The sequence below is a fragment of the Phyllobates terribilis genome, unplaced genomic scaffold (assembly GCF_046119375.1).
Source record: "Phyllobates terribilis strain yellow unplaced genomic scaffold, ASM4611937v1 Scaffold_7__3_contigs__length_470593459, whole genome shotgun sequence".
NCBI lineage: Eukaryota > Metazoa > Chordata > Amphibia > Anura > Dendrobatidae > Phyllobates > Phyllobates terribilis.
In genome coordinates this window covers 440,769,627-440,794,497 of record NW_027362767.1, presented here as the reverse complement: position 1 = coordinate 440,794,497, position 24,871 = coordinate 440,769,627, and the positions used below count along the sequence as shown (strand labels likewise).

At 50.2% G+C, this 24,871-nt stretch overlaps 1 protein-coding gene across 1 annotated transcript in view; it reads right to left on the bottom strand.

The window, feature by feature from the left end:
• Positions 1-24,871, bottom strand: part of KLHL4 (kelch like family member 4) — a 351,644-nt gene that overhangs the window by 4,038 nt on the left and 322,735 nt on the right. The window contains exons 8-10 of the mRNA XM_073642176.1: positions 20,323-20,485; positions 8,113-8,325; positions 565-736 (exon numbers count right to left, since the gene is read on the bottom strand). Of these exons, the coding sequence (XP_073498277.1) occupies positions 565-736; positions 8,113-8,325; positions 20,323-20,485 (548 nt within the window). The remainder of the gene's footprint in view (positions 1-564; positions 737-8,112; positions 8,326-20,322; positions 20,486-24,871) is intronic.

Here is a 24,871-nt window from a genome sequence, read left to right as displayed (position 1 = left end):
TATTATAATAAAGAATTGGTATGTTATTTGTGGTTATTCTCTATCGCACTTTTGTTAGTGACGCCATAAAAGAATCCTCTGCAGACGAGCTGCACATTGAGGCAGAATCACCACAACTTGGGTAAAATTCAGGGCAATACAAAAATGTAACCTCCCAATAAATAGCAACAAGTGACCCCGCGACCTCCGCAACAAAACGGAATGTCGGAATTTTTGTGATTAGGACGATGGAACTTTTTTTCCACCCGTTTTGTCCTGACATTTGCAGTCGTGTCTCGCGATCACATCGTGTATCACTCTGCGGACAGAAATGATCGTTTGCTACATAGTTGCCAGTCTTTGTTTCAGCAGTTACATTATTACCAGGCAGAGCTTGCAGTTTTCTTATTCTTACTAATAAAAAATAAAGTCCTCAACCCCTTGAAGGAGACACAATCGGTTTGTCCTGGACCAGAAATGGGATTTACAGTTTACAAATAGTATGAAGGGGTTAATGACCCTCCCTGGGGGGCTGCGCTGGACCCTCCATCATCTCCCCTCTCATCACTCGCTCCCTTCACGTACCTGCGTCCACTCGTTGCTCTGTGCGTCATAGGATTCTACGGTATTAAGATACGTCTGTCCGTCGTATCCACCCACAGCGTAAAGTCTGTCACCGAGACAGCAAACGCCAACTGCATCCCGGGGCACGCTCAACGGCGCCACCGTCGTCCAGCTGTCAGTCTTAGGATCATATCTATAAAAAAACATCAAATCCCGAAATATAGAAAATACTGACAGCGGATAATGACACTGACACTCGGGGTATAGGAAAATGACACTGACACTCGGGGTACAGGATAATGACACTGACACTCGGGGTATAGGAAAATGACACTGACACTCGGGGTGCAAGATAATGACACTGACACTCGGGGTACAGGATAATGACACTCGGGATACAGGATAATGACACTGACACTCGGGGTACAGGATAATGACACTGACACTCGGGGTACAGGATAATGACACTGACACTCGGGGTACAGGATAATGACACTGACACTCAGGGTACAGGATAATGACACTGACACTCGGGGTACAGGATAATGACACTGACACTTGGGGTGCAGGATAATGACACTGACACTCGGGGTACAGGATAATGACACTGACACTCAGGGTACAGGATAATGACACTGACACTTGGGGTGCAGGATAATGACACTGACACTCGGGGTACAGGATAATGACACTGACACTCGGGGTATAGGAAAATGACACTGACACTCGGGGTATAGGAAAATGACACTGACACTCGGGGTGCAAGATAATGACACTGACACTCGGGGTACAGGATAATGACACTCGGGATACAGGATAATGACACTGACACTCGGGGTACAGGATAATGACACTGACACTCGGGGTATAGGAAAATGACACTGACACTCGCGGTATAGGAAAATGACACTGACACTCGGGGTATAGGAAAATGACACTGACACTCGGGGTGCAAGATAATGACACTGACACTCGGGGTACAGGATAATGACACTCGGGATACAGGATAATGACACTGACACTCGGGGTACAGGATAATGACACTGACACTCGGGGTACAGAATAATGACACTCGGGAAACAGTATAATGACACTGACACACGGGGTGCAGGATAATGACACTGACACTCGGGGTACAGGATAATGACACTGACACTCGGGGTACAGGATAATGACACTCGGGATACAGTATAATGACACTGACACTCGGGGTACAGGATAATGACACTCGGGAAACAGTATAATGACACTGACACACGGGGTGCAGGATAATGACACTGACACTCGGGGTACAGGATAATGACACTGACACTCGGGGTACAGGATAATGACACTCGGGATACAGTATAATGACACTGACACTCGGGGTGCAGGATAATGACACTGACACTCGGGGCACAGGATAATGACACTAACACTCGGGGTACAGGATAATGACACTGACACTCGGGGTACAGGATAATGACACTCGGGGTGCAGGATAATGACACTGATACTAGGGCTACAGGATGATGACACTGACACTCGGGGTACAGGATGATGACACTGACACTCGGGGTACAGGATAATGACACTGACACTCAGGGTACAGGATGATGACACTGACACTCGAGGTGCAGGATAATGACACTGACACTCGGGGTACAGGATGATGACACTGACACTCGGGGTACAGGATAATGACACTGACACTCGGGGTACAGGATGATGACACTGACACTCGGGGTGCAGGATAATGACACTGACACTCGGGGTACAGGATGATGACACTGACACTCGGGGTACAGGATAATGACACTGACACTCGGGGTACAGGATAATGGCACTGACACTCGGGGTACAGGATAATGACACTCGGAGTGCAGGATAATGACACTGACACTCGGGGTACAGGATAATGACACTGATACTAGGGCTACAGGATAATGACACTGACACTCAGGGTACAGGATAATGACAATGACACTCAGGGTACAGGATAATGACACTAACACTCGGGGTGCAGGATAATGACATTGACACTCGGGGTACAGGATAATGACATTGACACTCGGGGTACAGGATAATGACAATGACACTCAGGGTACAGGATAATGACACTAACACTCGGGGTGCAGGATAATGACACTGACACTCAGGGTACAGGATAATGACAATGACACTCAGGGTACAGGATAATGACACTAACACTCGGGGTGCAGGATAATGACACTGACACTCGGGGTACAGGATAATGACACTGACACTCGGGGTGCAGGATAATGACACTGACACTCGGGGTAGAGGATAAAGACACTGACACTCGGGGTACAGGATGATGACACTGACACTCGGGGTAGAGGATAATGACACTGACACTCGGGGTACAGGATAATGACACTGACACTCGGGGTACAGGATAATGACACTCGGGGTAGAGGATAATGACACTGACACTCGGGGCGCAGGATAATGACACTAACACTCGGGGTGCAGGATAATGACATTGACACTCGGGGTGCAGGATAATGACACTGACACTCGGGGTACAGGATAATGACACTGACACTCGGGGTACAGGATAATGACACTGACACTTGGGGTACAGGATGATGATACTGACACTCGGGGTAGAGGATAATGACACTGACACTCGGGGTAGAGGATAAAGACACTGACACTCGGGGTACAGGATGATGACACTGACACTCGGGGTAGAGGATAATGACACTGACACTCGGGGCGCAGGATAATGACACTAACACTCGGGGTGCAGGATAATGACATTGACACTCGGGGTGCAGGATAATGACATTGACACTCGGGGTGCAGGATAATGACACTGACACTCGGGGTACAGGATAATGACACTAACACTCGGGGTGCAGGATAATGACATTGACACTCGGGGTGCAGGATAATGACACTGACACTCGGGGTACAGGATAATGACACTGACACTCGGGGTGCAGGATAATGACACTGACACTCGGGGTACAGGATAATGACACTGACACTCGGGGTAGAGGATAATGACACTGACACTCGGGGCGCAGGATAATGACACGGACACTCGGGGTGCAGGATAATGACACTGACACTCGGGGTACAGGATAATGACACTGACACTCGGGGTACAGGATAATGACACTGACACTTGGGGTACAGGATGATGACACTGACACTCGGGGTAGAGGATAATGACACTGACACTCGGGGTAGAGGATAAAGACACTGACACTCGGGGTACAGGATGATGACACTGACACTCGGGTTACAGGATAATGACACTGACACTCGGGGTACAGGATGATTACACTGACACTCGGGGTGCAGGATAATGACACTGACACTCGGGGTGCAGGATAATGACACTGACACTCGGGGTACAGGATGATGACGCTGACACTCGGGGTACTGGATAATGACACTGACACTCGGGGTGCAGGATAATGACACTGACACTCGGGGTACAGGATAATGACACTGACACTCGGGGTACAGGATGATGACACTGATACTCGGGGTACAGGATAATGACACTGACACTTGGGATACAGGATAATGACGCTGACACTCGGGATACAGGATAATGACGCTGACACTCGGGGTACAGGATAATGACAATGACACTCAGGGTACAGGATAATGACACTAACACTCGGGGTAGAGGATAATGACGCTGACACTCGGGGCGCAGGATAATGACACTAACACTCGGGGTGCAGGATAATGACATTGACACTCGGGGTGCAGGATAATGACACTGACACTCGGGGTACAGGATAATGACACTGACACTCGGGGTGCAGGATAATGACACTGACACTCGGGGTAGAGGATAATGACACTGACACTCGGGGCGCAGGAAAATGACACTAACACTCGGGGTGCAGGATAATGACACTGACACTCGGGGTAGAGGATAATGACACTGACACTCGGGGTGCAGGATAATGACACTGACACTCGGGGTACAGGATAATGACACTGACACTCGGGGTACAGGATAATGACACTGACACTCGGGGTAGAGGATAAAGACACTGACACTCGGGGTAGAGGATAAAGACACTGACACTCGGGGTAGAGGATGATGACACTGACACTCGGGGTAGAGGATAAAGACACTGACACTCGGGGTACAGGATGATGACACTGACACTCGGGGTAGAGGATAATGACACTGACACTCGGGGTACAGGATAATGACACTGACACTCGGGGTAGAGGATAATGACACTGACACTCGGGGCGCAGGATAATGACACTAACACTCGGGGTGCAGGATAATGACATTGACACTCGGGGTGCAGGATAATGACACTGACACTCGGGGTACAGGATAATGACACTGACACTCGGGGTACAGGATAATGACACTGACACTCGGGGTAGAGGATAAAGACACTGACACTCGGGGTACAGGATGATGACACTGACACTCGGGGTAGAGGATAATGACACTGACACTCGGGGCGCAGGATAATGACACTAACACTCGGGGTGCATGATAATGACATTGACACTCGGGGTGCAGGATAATGACATTGACACTCGGGGTGCAGGATAATGACACTGACACTCGGGGTACAGGATAATGACACTGACACTCGGGGTACAGGATAATGACACTGACACTCGGGGTGCAGGATAATGACACTAACACTCGGGGTGCAGGATAATGACATTGACACTCGGGGTGCAGGATAATGACATTGACACTCGGGGTGCAGGATAATGACACTAACACTCGGGGTGCAGGATAATGACATTGACACTCGGGGTGCAGGATAATGACATTGACACTCGGGGTGCAGGATAATGACACTGACACTCGGGGTACAGGATAATGACACTGACACTCGGGGTACAGGATAATGACACTGACACTCGGGGTACAGGATAATGACACTGACACTCGGGGCGCAGGATAATGACACTAACACTCGGGGTGCAGGATAATGACATTGACACTCGGGGTGCAGGATAATGACACTGACACTCGGGGTGCAGGATAATGACACTGACACTCGGGGTACAGGATAATGACACTGACACTCGTGGTAGAGGATAATGACACTGACACTCGGAGCGCAGGATAATGACACGGACACTCGGGGTGCAGGATAATGACATTGACACTCGGGGTGCAGGATAATGACACTGACACTCGGGGTACAGGATAATGACACTGACACTCGGGGTACAGGATAATGACACTGACACTCGGGGTACAGGATGATGACACTGACACTCAGGGTACAGGATGATGACACTGACACTCGGGGTAGAGGATAATGACACTGACACTCGGGGCGCAGGATAATGACACTAACACTCGGGGTGCAGGATAATGACACTAACACTCGGGGTACAGGATGATGACACTGACACTCGGGGTACAGGATGATGACACTGACACTCGGGGTGCAGGATAATGACGCTGACACTCGGGGTACTGGATAATGACACTGACACTCGGGGTGCAGGATAATGACACTGACACTCGGGGTACAGGATAATGACACTGACACTCGGGGTACAGGATGATGACACTGACACTCGGGGTACAGGATAATGACACTGACACTCGGGGTACAGGATGATGACACTGACACTCGGGATATTGGATGATGACACTGACACTCGGGGTACAGGATAATGACACTGACACTCGGGGTACAGGATAATGACACTGACACTCGGGGTACAGGATAATGACGCTGACACTCGGGGTACTGGATAATGACACTGACACTCGGGGTGCAGGATAATGACACTGACACTCGGGGTACAGGATAATGACACTGACACTCGGGGTACAGGATGATGACACTGACACTCGGGGTACAGGATAATGACACTGACACTCGGGGTACAGGATGATGACACTGACACTCGGGATATTGGATGATGACACTGACTCTCAAGGTACAGGATAATGACACTGAATATCGGGGTAGAAGATAATGACACTGAATATCGGGGTACAGGATAATGACACTGACACTCGGGGTGCAGGATAATGACACTGACACTCGGGGTACAGGATAATGACCCTGACACTTGGGGTGCAGGATAATGACACTGACACTCGGGGTACAGGATAATGACGCTGACACTCGGGGTACTGGATAATGACACTGACACTCGGGGTGCAGGATAATGACACTGACACTCGGGGTACAGGATAATGACACTGACACTCGGGGTACAGGATGATGACACTGACACTCGGGGTACAGGATAATGACACTGACACTCGGGGTGCAGGATAATGACACTGACACTCGGGGTACAGGATAATGACACTGACACTCGGGGTACAGGATAATGACACTGACACTCGGGGTACAGGATGATGACACTGACACTCGGGGTACAGGATAATGACACTGACACTCGGGGTACAGGATAATGACACTGACACTCAGGGTGCAGGATAATGACACACATTCAGGGCGCAGGATTATGACACTAACACTCGGGGCGCAGGATAATGACACTGACACTCGGGGCGCAGGATAATGACACTGACACTCGGGGCGCAGGATAATGGCACTGACACTCGGGGCGCAGGATAATGGCACTGACAATCGGGGTGCAGGATAATGACACTGAGTCTCGGGGCGCAGGATAATGACACTGACACTCGGGGTGCAGGATAATGGCACTGACACTCGGGATGCAGGATAATGACACTGACACTCGGGGTGCAGGATAATGGCGCTGACACTCGGGGTGCAGGATAATGGCGCTGACATTCGGGGTACACGATAATGACACTGACACTCGGGGTACAGGATAATGACACTATGGATATAGGATAATGACACTGACACTCGGGGTACAGGATGATGACACTGACACTCGGGGTGCAGGATAATGGCACTGACACTTGGGGTGCAGGATAATGGCACTGACACTCAGGGTGCAGGATAATGACACTGACACTTGGGGTGCAGGATAATGACACTGACACTTGAGGTACAGGATAATGACACTTGGGATATAGGATAATGACACTGACACCCGGGGTACAGGATAATGACACTGACACTCGGGGTACAGGATAATGACACTGACACTCAGGGTGCAGGATAATGACACTGACACATGAGGTACAGGATAATGACACTTGGGATATAGGATAATGACACTGACACTCGGGGTATAGGATAATGACACTGACACTCGGGGTACAGGATAATGACACTGACACTCGGGGTACAGGATAATGACGCTGACACTCAGGGTGCAGGATAATGACACTGACACTCGGGGTACAGGATAATGATGCTGACACTCGGGGTGCAGGATAATGATGCTGACACTCGGGGTGCAGGATAATGACGCTGACACTCGGGGTGCAGGATAATGACGCTGACACTCGGGGTGCAGGATAAGTCTTCACCTTAAATAAGGGCCACTTTGCATATAGGTTTCCACATCAGGGTGCAGTGGATTATATTAGGGTGCAGTGGAGTGTATCGGGGTGCAGGTTCTCGTTCTTTGCACATTGATTAACTCTCATATTTGGCTGCCCTGCGCTGCACTGTCAGCGTCGGCTCATTTTTTTCTGCTCACCTCTCCATGCAGTCTGATAGTCGGGAACAAAGGTTTGACGCTGGTGCATCATGGCCCCCGACGGCGTACAGAAATCCATTGTACGTGGCCACCCCAACACCTCCTCGTCTTTTTGACATGGGCGCACACATGCTCCACTTGTTCGTGTGAGGATCAAAACATTCCATGGATTTAAGGCAGGAGCTGCCGTCTCTCCCCCCGACTGCGTACAACCTGGGGAGGCAAGAAAATAAAACACAAGACATCAGAGGCGTCAAAGTATTAAAGGGCCGGTGCACAGTCCTACAGGAATAAATCATAATCATGGTGTCATGAAAACTTCAGCAAAATTAACATTTTGCATTTAAATGTTTTAGCAAGATCTGTGCTGGCTGTCAGTGATCAGTGCTGGCTGTCAGTGATCTGTGCTTGCTGTCAATGATCAGTGCTGGCTGTCAGTGATCTGTGCTTGCTGTCAGTGATCTGTGCTGGCTGTCAGTGATCTGTGCTGGCTGTCAGTGATCTGTGCTTGCTGTCAGTGATCAGTGCTGGCTGTCAATGATCTGTGCTTGCAGTCTGTGATCTGTGCTTGCTGTCAGTGATCAGTGCTGGCTGTCAGTGATCAGTGCTGGCTGTCAGTGATCTGTGCTTGCTGTCAGTGATCAGTGCTGGCTGTCAGTGATCTGTGCTTGCTGTCAGTGATCTGTGCTGGCTGTCAGTGATCTGTGCTTGCTGTCAGTGATCTGTGCTGGCTGTCAGTGATCTGTGCTGGCTGTCAGTGATCTGTGCTTGCTGTCAGTGATCTGTGCTTTCTGTCAGTGAACGAGAACAGCTTTGTTTACATCCAGAGGTTAAAAACCTTAATGGACCTGAACAGTCTCACAGCTGAGGATTTGTTACAATGAATGAAATCTAGACAATTAACTGAGCTGAACACATCACGATTCTCTCTCATCCTGGTGGTTTGTTACAATGTGTCATTCTGAAATCCTGGCTGAATTTCTCGCAGGATTGTCTGCTCTGATACATTGTAACAAACGTTCAGTAATGAACAGTAAAAGGGACTGAGATTTTCTCTACTATGTTAAGTCTGATTCGAATTTCTCGCACATAAAATCAGAAAACACTTTTCATCTTTATTTTATCGCAGCGATGGAACAAAGTGTTTTTGCACCCAACTAACAAAAAGTTACAAAAAGCAGGCACAGTAGTGACCATGGAGGGGCGCTAGGTAGTAAAAGTGAATATAAACGTATGATGTCTGTTTGCTGTTAGGACCCCTCTGGTCCCTTTTCTCGCATACAGATGCCCGCAGCGACCGTTCCGTATATTTGGCGATTTCCGTAGTGATGATTTGTCGCCCCCGGGATGAATGGCGGGTGATTGTCGTATTGTTCTCTACACACTGGAGCGACACGACATAAGTGCACATTAAATCCGCAGCTGCTCACAAAGGGCAAATGAAATGGTTTATCTGCAGCTCGGAGAAAAAAAAAAATCTGCTGTAATCGCATTTCCGGAAAACTGCTTAGTGCAGGAAACTTCAGCGATTATTAAATAACCTGAAATAGTCCCATATATTTATCAGCGCGGAGGAAAGACTTCACTAATGTGCAGGAGGCAGATAATGAAAAGTGGAGATATTAAAGCTGTGACTTGTGGTTAAAGGGCCGGCGTCCGTTCACGGCATAGTAAACGTCTGCACCTTCCTATAGTTAATAGGGCACAAACTGGAGCGTTGGACACTAATGTGTCACTTTTTGTCACATTGGTGCACGGCTCTTAATACATTTGGTGCCTCCCATGAGCCAAAACCTGGAAAGTGTTGTATAATATAATGTATCATTTCTGCCAATACCCCGAATAAATCACAGTAAATCCGCCATGCTGCACAATCCGGCCCCGCCCACTTGGTTAGAAAACAGCTGGTGCAGACATTTGGGACTATTTAGTGCCAGACCTGTGGTGTGCGGCAAGTCTTAGACTTCTCCTCCCTAACACGCACCTTTGTGTTCCCATTGCTAAATCTCTTCAAGACATCTGCTACTTGTCAGTGAATAGGAACATTCCACAGACTCAATATTTATTACAGCAGAGGGGCTGTTACAATGTATCATTCTGAATCTCTCTCCTGATCTGACACAATAGCTCAGAGTTGTTTAGTTACAGTGTAGACAATCGGGGCTGCAGATGGATACATGGTAACTAGTGTTGAGCGAGCACTAAAATGCTCGGGTGCTCGAAGCTCGGCCCAGAGCAATGAGCCCAATGTTAGTCTATGGGAGACCCGAGCATTTTTGCGGCGGCACCCCCGGCAGTCTGTAGAAAGCCTAAAAAGTGCCCAAAACGATAGTGACAGTGCTCAAATGACATGGGAACAGCATGGGGATCGCCCCAAGAAGCATTTCTGACCCCCAGGTCACTGCTGTCAACAACGTGGTCAGAGGTATTAAGCCACTTTTACGGGCTCACAATAAAACATTCAAAAACGAAACTGAAACTGTTTTCCTGTGAAATATGTTAAGGAAGTTCATTTCCAGGGTAAAGACTTGTGTATAAGGTAAAATAAATAACCCCAAAAAAAATACTCCTCCACACCTTGGGCTATGTTCACAAGTAGCATTTTTTAGGCGTTTTTGCACTTTTGTATTGCTTTCAACCGTGACAAATGCATTCACCGGGAAATGTCATTTTAACATTTTACAACCTTATCTGGCCATGTGCTGTGTGTCACATGCATACAGTGCTGAAAAGACATGGGAACAGCATGGGGAAGACCCCTGGAAGCATCTCTGACGACCAGGTCACTGCCTAAAAGTGTGCCCATCATAAGTGATCCTTGCCGCATCAGAAGATGCAGACTTGCAACTATCCCCGTGCAAGTCCTTGTCCCAGGGCAGTGTTCAATTGTACCTCCCCCATTCCTTGCAATGCAAGCGCAAGTATGCAGCCTGCCACCCGCCCACCCCCAGGCTGCAATACCATACTGCTTGCTTGCTTGCACTTGAAATTGGGCCTTTTAGGCATGTGGAGGCAGAATCTGGCCACCACGTCATGGCTGCGTCGGCGGCCTGGTATCCATACTCGGTCCCCAGCCGCCAGGGTGGGGCCGGGTGTCCATACTCGATCCCCAGCCGCCCCTATTTGTCCTGGTAACCTTCCCCACACTTTTCTTAGCCTGGCCTCCATTAGGGCAGCATTGGCTGAGCCCACCAGACAACCAGACTCCTCCGGTGGGCCCTGGCTGCTCCATCAGGGGAGTTGAGAGTGCCAAGGTGAGGAGCATGATGATGATGATAGAAGTTCGCATCTGCTTTGTGTTCTTGGAATGCAAGCGTAAGTGTGCAACCTGCCACCCACCGACCCCCAGGCTGCAACACCATACTGCTAGCTTGCTTGCACTTGAAATTGGGCCTTTTAGGCATGTGGAGGCGGAATCTGGCCACCACGTCATGGCTGCGTCGGCGGCCTGGTATCCATACTCAGTCCCGAGCCGCCCGGCGGCCGGGTGTCCACGCTTGGTCCCCAGCCGCCAGGGGGCAGCCGGGTGTCCATACACGGTCCCCAGCCACCCCTATTTGAAAGACAGCCTAACCACAAACACGTGGACAAGTGAATGTGGCCAGGGATGGTCCATCTGACTGATGCCTTTACACTGGGTTAATATTGTGGAAGCCGGGACACAGTTGGACACTGGGATGCAACACGTCCTCCAGACATAGAGGATTGCGGGTCCTGGGTCAATCAGGCTTCAACACAAAGTTCAGAAGGTAGACAGCAGCAGTGGTCGGCCTCCTACACAACGAGTAAATTATTCATGATCATGAGGCCATCCATCTCCTTAGCTTTCTGTTCCTTGGAATGCAAGCGCATGTATGTAATAGCGGATGGTCTGAGGTGGTCAGCGTTTTGGCGCATATCCTACCTCCTCCGAGGATTGCTGGATGTTTTCCTGCTACTATCCCAGTTCTATGACTCCCGTTAAAACAAAGCTTCAGGTGATAAATGATGGATGAGGTAGTGGCAAAGGAGAAAGAGCAGGAGGAACAGGGACCATTTACATCAATATCAGGCCAGTCAACCATACATGTCTTGTAGGATATGTTTCTGTACCAAAAGGAGCGGTTCGGCTACACAGTTATAGGGCATACAGTGAGTGCAATGCCTACCAAAAATTTTGAGGCACTCCAATGCCCCTTGGAAATTACATGGAGGTCAGAGGGCCTTAACTAAACCGTTTTTTCCATTTATAGCAACTGGGTCTCCTGTACACTGTTGGCCTAAGCAGTGAATGGAAGGCTTTCCAAAAATTATGAGGAACTGCAATGCCCCTTGAAACAGACGTGGATTACAGCGTACTAAAAACCTTCTAGCCATTATTGGGGAGTGGGTCTCCATTAGTTTTCGCCTTTGCATTGAAAAGCAAAAGCTGACTAAAATTAGGAGGAAATGCAATGCCTGTTGGAAGAGTCGTGTAGATTAGAGGTAAGGTAATTAAAAACAACATTTCAATGCCCCTTGGAAGAGCTGTGGAGTTCAGAGTGGTTTAACAAGACGGTTTTAATGCCCCTTAGAAGAGCTGTGGAGGTCGCCGTAGCTTAACAAGACGGTTTTAATGGCCCTTGGAAGAGATGTGGAGGTCGCAGTGGAATAAAAAGACAATATCAATGCCCCGTGGAAGAGACGTGGAGGTCACAGTAGCTTAACAAGACAGTTTTAATGGCCCTTGGAAGAGTGGTGGAGGTCGCAGTAGCTTAACAAGACGGTTTTAATGGCCCTTGGAAGAGATGTGGAGGTTGCAGTGGAATAAAAAGACAATATCAATGCCCTGTGGAAGAGACGTGGAGCTCACAGTAGCTTAACAAGACAGTTTTAATGGCCCTTGGAAGAGATGTGGAGGTTGCAGTGGAATAAAAAGACAATATCAATGCCCCTTGGAAGAGACGTGGAGGTCACAGTGGAATAAAAAGACAATATCAATGCCCCTTGGAAGAGTGGTGGAGGTCGCAGTAACTTAACAAGACGGTTTTAATGCCCCTTGGAAGAGACGTGGAGGTCGCAGTGGAATAAAGAGACAATATCAATGCCCGGTGGAAGAGATGTGGAGGTCACAGTAGCTTAACAGGACGGTTTTAATGCCCCTTGGAAGAGTGGTGGAAGTCACAGTGGAATAAAAAGACAATATCAATGCCCCTTGGAAGAGTGGTGGGGGTCGCAGTGGAATAAAAAGACAATATCAATGCCCCTTGGAAGAGACGTGGAGGTCGCAGTAGCTTAACAAGACAGTTTTAATGCCCCTTGGAAGAGTGGTGGAGGTCGCAGTGGAATAAAAAGACAGTAATAATGCCCCTTGGAAGAGACGTGGAGGTCACAGTAGCTTAACAAGTTGATTTTAATGCTCCTTACAAGAGCCATGCAGTACAGCATATTAAAAACATTGTTTCCATTATTGGGGAGTGGGTCTCCCATAGTCTTTGCCTATGCCTTCCAAGCAAAAGCTGCCAAAAATTAGGACGGAGGAACTTGCAATGCTGGCAACAAGGACCACGGTCACCCTGGTGGTATAGTGGTGGTGGAGGCTGAGGATAAGGAGAAGAGCAAAAAACAGCCGAAATGAGGAAGAGTATACCCATGTGTGGGTGTGAAGCGGTGCATGGGAATACACCTCCCGAAACAACACAGTGGATTTGACTTTATGTTACTCTGCTGTCATTTGGTGGTGATGAGAAGTCTGGCCCAATCCAGCCCTTGTTCATTTTGATAAGGGTCAGCTTGTCAGCATTGTCAGTTGACAGGCGAGTGCGCTTATCAGTTATAATTCCCCCAGCGGCACTAAAAACACGCTCCGATAACACGCTAGCGGCAGGGCAGGCCAGGACCTCCAAGGCATACAGAGCGAGTTCATTCCAAGTGTCCAGCTTGGATACCCAATAATTAAAAGGCACAGAGGAATCACGGAGGACGCTGGTACGGTCGGCAAGGTACTCCCTCACCATCTTTTGAAACTTTCCACTCCTTGTGAGAGTACCCCGCGCCTCAGGGCCAGTAAGCTGGGCGGGTCTCAGAAAACTGTCCCAGAACGTTGACAGTGTTCCCCTGCCTCTGCTGGATTGGAGTTGCGTCTCTCTCGCCTGTACGCCTTGGTTGGTCAATGAACTGTGACCTCTGCCGCTAGCGTGTTCAGATGGGAATTTTTTTTAACAGTTCTGCAGCAAGGGCCTTCTGGTACTACTCCATTTTTGTAGACCTCTCCACCTCAGGAATAAGAGAGTGAAAGTTCTCCTTGTAGCGGGGGTCTAAAAGTGTCACCAACCAGTAATGACTGTCACCTAACATTTTGACAACACGAGGGTCATGGTTAAGGCAGCGTAACATAAAGTCAGCCATGCGTGCCAGACTGGTAACAGGCAAGACTTCCGTGTCCTCACCAAGATGATGACTGACCATGCTCTCCTCTTCCTCCTCCTCCCCCCCTGTCCTCAGGCCACCCACGCTGAACCGACTGTATGACAGTTGTACAGGTACTACCGTCTACAGCGCATGATACCAGCTCCTGTTCTTCCTCCTCCTCCTCTCCCTCATTGTCCCCCAGTGCACGTTGGGATGAGATGAGGTTGGGCTGTGTGTAATCGACCGCTACGGCTTCTTGATCCATCTCATCATACTCTGGCTGCAATGCCTCCTCTTTAATTCTCTGCAGAGAGCGTTGCAAAAGACAGACAAGTGGGATGCTGACACTAATGATGGCGTCATCGCCACTCACCATCTTGGTGGACTCCTCAAAGTTTGTCAGGATGATACATATGTCAGACTTCCAGGTCCACTCCTGAGGTCTTATGTGTGGAGTCTGACCTGAATATCGACGGCCTTGTTGCAGCTGGTACTCCACAACTGCTCTCTTCTGCTCACAAATCCTTTGCAACATGTGGAGGGTAGAGTTCCAACGTGTGGGGACATCACACACCAGTCGGTGTGCCGGAAGCTGCAAACGCTGCTGCAACACAGCAAGGGCGGCGGAAGCTGTAGCCGACTTCCGAAAATGAGCTGACAGGCGGCCTACTTTGAAGAGCAGATCTGGCAACTCGGGGTACGATTTAAGAAACTGCTGAACCACGAGGTTAAGCACATGAGCCAGGCATGGTACGTGTGTGATCTCGCCTCGCCTCAGAGCCGCCACCAGGTTACGGCCATTGTCACACACGACCATGCCTGGATGTAGGTTCAGCGGTCTCAGCCACAGATCTGCCTGCTCTTTCACAGCTGTCCACAACTCACAAGCAGTGTGAGGTTTATCACCTAAGCTTATGAGTTTCAGCACAGCCTGTTGCCGCTTGGCGGAGGCAGTACTGCAATGCTTCCAGCTTGTAACTGATGTGGTGATATCTGAGATGGAGGCTGAACATGAGCAGGAAGAGGAGGATGATGCGCAGGAGCTGTACACTGTGGGGGCAACTCTGACTGACATAGGGCCCGCAATCCTCGGTGTGGGGAGGATGTGTTCCGTCCCAAGGTCCGACTGGGTCCCGGCTTCCACTATGTTTACCCAGTGTGCCGTCAGAGAGATGTACCGTCCCTGGCCACAAGCACTTGTCCACGTGTCCCAGTAACTGCGTTGTTGAGGGCATGGCAGATGTTTTGGGACACGTGCTTGTGTAGTGCGGGGATGGCACACCGGGCAAAATAGTGTCGTCTGGGGACCGAGTACCGAGGGACGACCACCGCCATAAGGTTGCGGAAGGATTCCGTCTCCACCAGCCTAAACGGCAGCATTTTCAACGCAAGCAGTGGTGAAATGTGCGAATTTAGGACTGTGGCCTGTGGGGCGTTAGCTGCGAATTTGCGCTTTCGTTCAATGGTCTGGGATATGGACAATTGAACGCTGCGGTGGGACGTGGACGTTGATGCTGTTTCTTGAGAAACTGCCATAACAAGTGAAGACTGAGAGGAGGGGGCATCTTTGCATGCAGTATGGACAGGGGATTGCCTTGCACACACAACAGGGGGTTCTATTGCACGCACAACAGTGGAAGAAGCAGTGGTGACACCCGCTGACACTGGTCGTGGACCCTGGGGTTCGCCCCACAAAGTCGAGTGCTTTGCTGCCATGTGACTGATCATGCTGGTGGTGGTCAGGCTGGTAGTTTTGTCACCCCTGCTGATGCTGGCATGGCAGGTGGTACAAATGGCCTTTTTGGGGTTATAAGCAGAGTCTTTAAAAAAATTCCAGACTCTGGAAGACCTACCGGTTGTACTGGCAACGTCCCTCGTGTTGGTGTTACGGGGAACTGTTGCCTGCCTTCTGTCTGCGGCCACCACACTGCTTCTTCCTGCCTGTTGGGGTACTCTGCCTCCCTCACCCTGTGTGCTGCTGGCCTCGCTTTGCGTGTCCTCCTGCCACGTTGGGTCAGTTACTAGATCATCCACCACCTCCTCCTCTTCCACTTCCGCACCACGATCCTCCTCCTCACTTTGTGGCAATTGTATCTCGTCATCGTCCACCTCTTGTGACAAATTGCCAGCGTCGACTTCCTGTGGCCGTGGCTGTTCAAATATTTGGGCATCGCTACATGGGATCTCCTCTTCCACCACTTCAAGCGGAGCAGGCGAGGGGCACAAATATGGAAATGGACCAGTGAACAGCTCTTCAGAGTGTCCAACTGTGGGATCAGTTGCTGTCTGACGACACTCGGCATGGTGGGAGGAAGGAGCATCAGGGTGAGGAGGAGTATGCAGTCGAGACTCACGGCTACTAAAACTTGACCGTGTGGAAGACAGACCGGAGGTGGTGGTGCCCAGGTAACTGGAAGTATTGTATGCTATCCAATTAATAACCTGTTCACACTGATCAGTTCGCAATACTGGTGTTGTTCTGTGCTTCCCTAGTAATTCGGTCAAGAAGTGGGAGCGAGAAGATGTGGCTGTTGCTTGTGGCACATTTTCACCTTGGCCACGGCCCCGTCCTCTGCACGCACCATCACCAGAACGTCCACTTCCACGTCCCTTGCCACGCGCCTTGCCCATTGTAAATGAAGTAAAATAGCTTACACTCGCACTATCAATGGCAAAAGGGTAAAAAAAAAAGGAGATTAGAACCGTGGAAGAGGAAAACCACAGTTCTATTTCTGTAGCCTGCACCAGACTCTTTTAAACAGATATATTGGTGTCTGAACAGTCACAGACACACTTAATTTTTTTTTTTTTTTTGGGGGGGGGGGGGATACCAAAAGGTTAATAAGACGCGTATTTGTACAGTCTGACTGAGGAAAAACAAAACAGGATTTAGATGAAAAAAAAGGATTTTCCTGGCCCCTGAGACCGGGGGATAAGTCTAGCAATTTGACCAGCAGGAGCACACAGGACTGTAATGCAGCGTTTGCTGGTGTAACCACTGCGTCTCCTATACAGCCTGCCTGCCTGCCCGCCTGATATACCTGGGATGGATATTAGTCCTGAGAAGGACTGTTTGTTTGATCTGGCAGCCTTTACAGACCCTACACTAACTATTTCGCAGTTTATATCTCTCCCTAACTCAGCAGCACTGTCCCTACACCGTCTGATCCGGATCGACTGTGGCCAAGATGACGGCGCCCGGTTTTAAATACTCGAGTCGACGCTGTGCGGCCAGCCAATCACTGTAATGCCCACAACCAACATGGCTGCGGCATTACAGTGACTGGCTGGCAATACCTGCATGTCCATTGCCTCTGTAAAGAGCGCCAAACATGCAGGGCGGAGACCCGAGCTCCCGCCCGAGTAACCCGGAAATGCTCGGTGCTCGCCGAACATCCCGAGTAGCGTGATGCTCGGGCGAGTAACAAGCAGTGTCGAGCGTGTTCGCTCAACACTAATGGTAACTAAACCGTCAGCTGTAAGAGCAGGACCAGGTCAGGATGCTATGATTACAGGAGCCTTTATAGGGGGAGAGAAACTGGGCAGCTGCTCTGGGCTCCAGGAACAAGGACCTCCAAAGACCATGTCAGTATTCATGCAGAGTGAGGAAGGAAGAGGAAGCTGAATGTAATCAGTCTGAGGAAGGATTGCATAACTGAGCCCTCACTTCACCGCCCTAGACCACCAGGGAGATTGCCATTACCTATTTACAGTTTTAGACCACCAGGGACATTGCCATTACCCATTTACAGTTGTAGACCACCAGGGACATTGCCATTACCCATTTACAGTTGTAGACCACCAGGGACATTGCCATTACCCATTTACAGTTGTAGACCACCAGGGACATTGCCATTACCCATTTACAGTCCTAGACCACCAGGGACATTGCCATTACCCATTTACAGTTGTAGACCACCAGGAACATTGCCATTACCCATTTACAGTCCTAGACCACCATGGACATTGCCATTACCCATTTACAGTTGTAGACCACCAGGGACATTGCCATTACCCATTTACAGTCCTAGACCACCAGGGACATTGCCATTATCCATTTACAGTTGTAGACCACCAGGGACATTGCCGTTACCCATTTACAGTTCTAGACCACCAGTGACATTAACATTAACTCCTTCACAGTCTTAGACCACCAGGATCATTACTGCTATCCCCTTCAATAACATGGACATTAACTGTAGGGTAATCGCTGCCTTATCCCACCTGGGACATAATCATTAACCCCTTCACTATCGTAAATCATCAGCACCAATACCATTAATGCCTTTATTCTCCTAGGTCACCAGGTATAATGACAGTAACCTCTTCACTTTTGCAAACCACCAGGGGCAGAATCATTAGCCCTTCATTCTCCTAAATCATTGGGACATTGCCATTAATTCCTTTTCTGTCATCGACCAAGTACAACATTTCCATTAACCCCTTTAATCTCCTAGACCACCAATTAAAATGCAATGAACTCATTTGTTTCTTGAAGACCACTATGGGACTTTACTATTAACCCCTTCAGGTCTCAGAACACCAAAAACTTTACCATTATACCTTTCCAAATAACGTATGAGAAATACCACCCATCAGTGTCCCCATTTCTCCTGTCCACAGCCTCATTTTCTATAAAAATTGACCCAAATATAAACCCTCAGTCACGAGAAGTATTAGAAGTTCTGATTTTCATCCTTAGAATGTAAACAATTATTTTCTCAAATCACTGAAAACAATCAGAGATCTTTAAAACTGTTACCATTGAAATACATTTATTAGAACCTTGCAATATGATTGGTTACATATACTTTTTTCTTTCTCTTTAAACCAGCAAATCTCTTCCACAGTTAGCTGCGCGGGTTTCTCACTTTCCACCACTAGGGGTCAGTATTGTCCTAAGACTTCTCATCCATCCCAGGAGCGCTATTAGTAGCCCAAGGAGCTGCTTTACTAGCCGCTGTCCTCAAATGAAAACAATTTGCTTGACCAAAAGGGTTAACAAGAAATCTTTTCATAAAAGGGAAAAAAAAAAAAATCATGCAAGGCACAATTTTTCCCATTCACCACTAGGTGGCGCCAAGAGAAATGTTATTGAATGAAGAGACTTTTTTGTGTCTTTTTTTAAGTAAGGTCATGAGTGATGTGACCTGTTGTTCTATGCAGCTCAAGTCATTGGTGATAAATGTAAGAGCGTCCTCCCATGGCCCCTACCTGTAAGCTCATCCTATGGCCATCAATGTGGTGTTCTTCCATAGAGATGTGTGGTATAAATCCCAGATCTTCAGAGGATGCAGCTCCATTGATTTACATTAAACCCAACTAGGAGCAAATACAGAGTAACTGCCGTCTCACTGAACTACATTCCCGCACACCGTGCCTGCACAGAAGGTAGAGACCGCACACCGTGCCTGCACAGAAGGTAGAGACCGCACACCGTGCCTGCACAGAAGGTAGAGACCGCACACCGTGCCTGCACAGAAGGTAGAGACCGCACACCATGCCTGCACAGAAGGTAGAGACCGCACACCGTGCCTGCACAGAAGGTAGAGACCGCACACCGTGCCTGCACAGGAGGTAGAGACCGCACACCGTGCCTGCACAGAAGGTAGAGACCGCACACCGTGCCTGCACAGAAGGTAGAGACCGCACACCTTGCCTGCACAGGAGGTAGAGACCGCACACCGTGCCTGCACAGAAGGTAGAGACCGCACACCGTGCCTGCACAGAAGGTAGAGACCGCACACCGTGCCTGCACAGAAGGTAGAGACCGCACACCGTGCTTGCGCAGGAGGTAGAGACCGCACACACTGACTGCATTTTATATATGCCAACACTCACTTGTTATTCAATGCTGCCACACCGACCGTGCTCCTGGGCGTAGACATACTGGCCACGTAATTCCACTGCCGCGCCTGTGGGTCCCAGCGCTCCACTGTGTTCAGATAGCTCCATCCATCATGGCCGCCTACAGCATACATGGGACCTTCCAGCACAGCCACCCCTGGAAAAGACAAGAAAGTGTTACCTGTATCTGAAAAGTAGCAGCGGTGCTGCGTGCAGTAAACGGCTATTCACATCTACACTAATTACAGAGCCCAGAATTACTGCTCCTCGCTCTTGCGGTAATCACTGTCTGCTGCGCTAATAATTTATGGGTTTAGTTTATTATTGGGAGACTGATGGATTTACGACCTGCAAAAAGACCTGATTTATAATTTACACATTTCCCGAAACAGCGGCTAAAGAGGAAAGAGGAAAAAGCAGACGGCGCTCATGTCCTGCGCGGAGACGTCACAGCGACGACACGGACAGAACGGCCCCGCAACTAACCAGCAAGAAACCTACGACTGCTCCTATGTACATCTGACGCGCCCCTGGGCCTGTGTCGCGCTGCGTTGCGCACGCGGGAGCTTACCCGGAGCCGGATCTCTTGAGGGTTGTAGTCTCGTGGCGGTGACCCGGTCCGTGCCCAGGGAGTCAAACTGAGCGGCGATGTAACAGCGGTAGATGCAGGACGACTACGCCACCCGTTGAATGCAGCTATGGAGCTGCCGCTGCAGGACAGTCCGCTGAGGCCGGTGGATGGATGGTGCAGCGTAGATGGTATAACCCCCAACGGGAGGGGTATGGCCTCAGGGCAGCAGATGTGGATGATGGGGGTAGCAGGAACCACTCAGAGACGGTGCGGTGTAATTCAGGGTCTTTACTGGTAACAACGATAGACCCTCCCGGAGTACTTGCTAGTGAACGGGGCCTGGTCAGTCCTTGAGCAGATGGGATCTCCCCTGGCCAGGCGGAGTTGTAGGCCTCCCAAACTGACTGTACTCTTCTGGCTACCTTGCTAGAAGCGGATATAAGTAGCCCACGTCCCTGAGTGTACCGTGTGGTGCTCACCCGTATGGCCGGTGACTCGGGGCCTTCTAATGGCTTCCGCTCCACGATGGCGGTGCTGGTCCCACGCGTGTGACCGTGCCTTCGGGTTTCTGGGCCTGAGGACCTGAAATCCCCTGCCGGTCGGCTTCTGCTGCTGGGTAAGAGTTAGTCCCCACAGCCTCGGACGCCGGGTCCGGTAAGAAAGCTTCTCAGTCAGGGCGAGCTCTGCAGCTGCCAGCCCCTGACTCGTAGTAATATTGCTCCCAATGAGCTTCTGCTGTTTCTTCCTATGCTGCTTCTCTGTCTCTACTCTCCTTGACTGACTAACCCTGCCTCAGCCCAGGGTTTATACAGGGGAAGTTCTTCCCCTCCCAAGACTGGGCAGGAGGTGTGGCATGCACAGGATCCCTGACCAAAGGACCTCCCACCTGCTCTCAGACATAACATTACATTACTGTGGAAAACCAGACCCCTGGGGTGCCACATTCCCCCCTAGTGAAATTTAGTACTCCGGGACTAAACATATTTTAGAAAAACATAACAAGATATAACAACAATAACAGTACAATAAGAAGAAACACATAAAGGTGGTCACGGCATGTCCGTAACCGGGTGCAGTCTTTGAAGAAAAGCAAGGTGTCCATTTCACCAAAACAGGGAGACGTAACCAGGTAGGGGTCTGTCCTACCCCGAGTCCTTAACAGTCTCTAGTCCATCCTGGGTTACGCTCCAACTATGTACAAGGATTCCCGGTAAATCCACCAAGGATTCCTAAAAATAACTGGAAACACAAAATTATACACAAGCACCAATACACAGATAAACATAAATAAAACAATTTATACACTTCAAATCCTCCAGCGTGCGGGTAACTGGCCTCTAGTGGCCCTAGTGGACCTACGGAGCTGACTGTCTGGCCCTGAACTACAGGGTGTAGGAGCTGTCAAGGGTAAACTGGGCAGCTGTCTACCGGCTCTTTGTCTCACTAGGGGTACGGCAGGCTCACTATAAGCAGAGGGTTGATCCTCCTGTTCTGCTTGTGTGGAGTCTTCTGCCTCCTGGACCGGCTGTTCTTCCAGCTCTACCTGTTGCTCCGTAGGTGCTTGGGATGCTGGTTGGAGGAAGGTGAGTACGGGTACCACAACTGCACCATTGACTTGAGTCCAAGACCGAGGGAAGTCCCCGAGCACAGTACTAACCATATCTTCCCTTTCCTCTACGGGTCGATGGTCTTCTTGTTCCTCTTCAGGGTTCCTCAGTTGTTCGGGACACTTCTTCAGGTGGTCCCGGGATACAATGGCTGTGGTTTCCCCTCCGTCTTTACTGATGGTACAAACCTTCGGGTTCTCGTGGCTTGAGGGCAGTACGGTGTACGGGTCCTTCTCCCACTGGTCATCCAACTTGTGGAGCCGTCTCTTCCTCTTCAAGACCTGCTCTCCGGGTACCAGGGGAACAGCGGGAGCATACTGGTTGTAAGTTTTCTCTTGTCTTTCCCTAGCCTGACAGAGACTTCGCTCCACGCTCTCCTGTACTCTCCGGTACTGCTGCTGCCTCTCTGTGTCCCAGTCTGCTTCTGGTGAAGTGTCCTCGGGTGTCAGGACTCCCATTTCCAGGTCAACAGGTAACTTACCAGGTCTTGCCCTCATTAGGTAAGCCGGGGTACAGTTGGTGGAACCTACCGGGATGTGGTTGTATAGGTCCACCAGATCGGGCAACTTCTCAGGCCACAGACTGCGTTCTTCCAGGGGCAACGTTTTTAGAAGATCCATTACCACCTGGTTCATTTTCTCACAAAGTCCATTAGTTTGCGGATGGTAGGGTGTCGTCCTTATCTTCCGGCAGCCATACAGATTGCAGAATTCCTGGAAGACCTCCGCTTCAAAGGCAGGTCCCTGGTCCGTCAGCACTTGGTCCGGGTACCCGTGTGGACGGCAAAAGTGCTGCTGGAAGGCTCTAGCTGCTGTTTGAGCCGTTAAGTCCTTGACGGGGACGACAACCAGAAACCGGGAGTAATGATCCACGATGGTTAACGCGTAGACGTAGCCACTTCTGCTTGGGGTCAGTTTTACATGATCCAAGGCTACCAGTTCCAACGGTTGCCGGGTGACGATGGACTGCAGGGGAGTCTTCTGGCTGGCACGGTCCTTCCTTCTCAGGTTGCACGGGCCACAGTCTCTGCACCACTTCTCGATGGTTCCCCTCATGCCTACCCAGTGGAACCGCTCGCGCAGCAGGAACTCCAGCTTCTTCCACCCGAAGTGTCCAGCTCCGTCGTGGTATGCCTCCATCACCATGGCTGCGTCTCTTCGTGGCACCACTACTTGCCAGAGTAATTCATGCGTCCGGGAGTTAACCATTCTGCGGCACAACTTCCCTTTGTAAAGGAACAGTCGACTCTTCTCTGCCCATAGTTGTTTGGCTTCCTCCGGAGCGTCTGGTTCAAGGCGAGCCTCCGGCCGAGTCAGCATCTCCTTCACCAGTCGGACGGCAGGGTCGCTGTCTTGCATTTCCGCCCAGTTGTAGTGGGGTAAGGGGTTCAACGTAGCAGCCTGCTTACTCCTTACCCGGTGGGAATACTGGATAGTCCCATGACGGTGGAATGCAGGGAGTTCAACTTCTTCCAGTCCCTCCGGATCTTCTCCTCCGTCCGGCAGGTTGGGCATCCTGGACAGGGCGTCCGCGTTGGTATTGGAGCGTCCTGCCCGGTATTTGATTGTGAACTCGTAGTTGGACAGACGGGCCATCCACCTCTGCTCCAGGGCACCGAGTCTTGCCGTGTCCAGGTGTGTCAACGGGTTGTTATCCGTGTACACGGTGAACCGAGAAGAAGCGAGGTAATGCTTAAAGCGCTCGGTGACTGCCCATACTACGGCCAGGAACTCTAACTTAAATGAGCTGTAATTCTCGGGGTTCCTTTCGGTGGGTCGCAGTTTTCGGCTGGCGTAGGCGATTACTCGTTCCTTCCCCTGCTGGATCTGGGACAGTACGGCTCCTAGCCCGATGTTACTGGCGTCGGTGTAGAGGATAAAGGGCTGGCTATAATCCGGGTACGCCAGGATTTCGTCCCCCGTGAGGGCCATCTTCAGCTGGCGGAAGGACTCTTCTTCCAGCTCCTCCCATTTGAAGGGCGGCTTCTGGTTCTTGGCCTTCCGGGACTGGCCTATCAGGAGGTCCTGCATAGGTGCTGCCTTTTTGGTGAAACCGGGAATAAACCTTCGGTAGTAGCCTACCAACCCGAGGAACTGCCGCACTTCTTTTACGCTGGAGGGGCTTGGCCATTCCTTAATTGCGGTGATCTTATCAGGGTCGGGAGCCACTCCGTCAGCGCTCACCACGTGTCCCAGGTACTGCACCTTTGGTTTCAGGAGGTGACACTTGGAGGGTTTCACCTTTAGGCCGTAACTTGCCAGAGCTTCGAACACTTCCGCCAGGTGTTTCAGGTGGTCCTCATACGTCTTGGAATATACGATGACATCGTCCAGGTACAACAGGACCGTCTCGAAGTTTCTGTGGC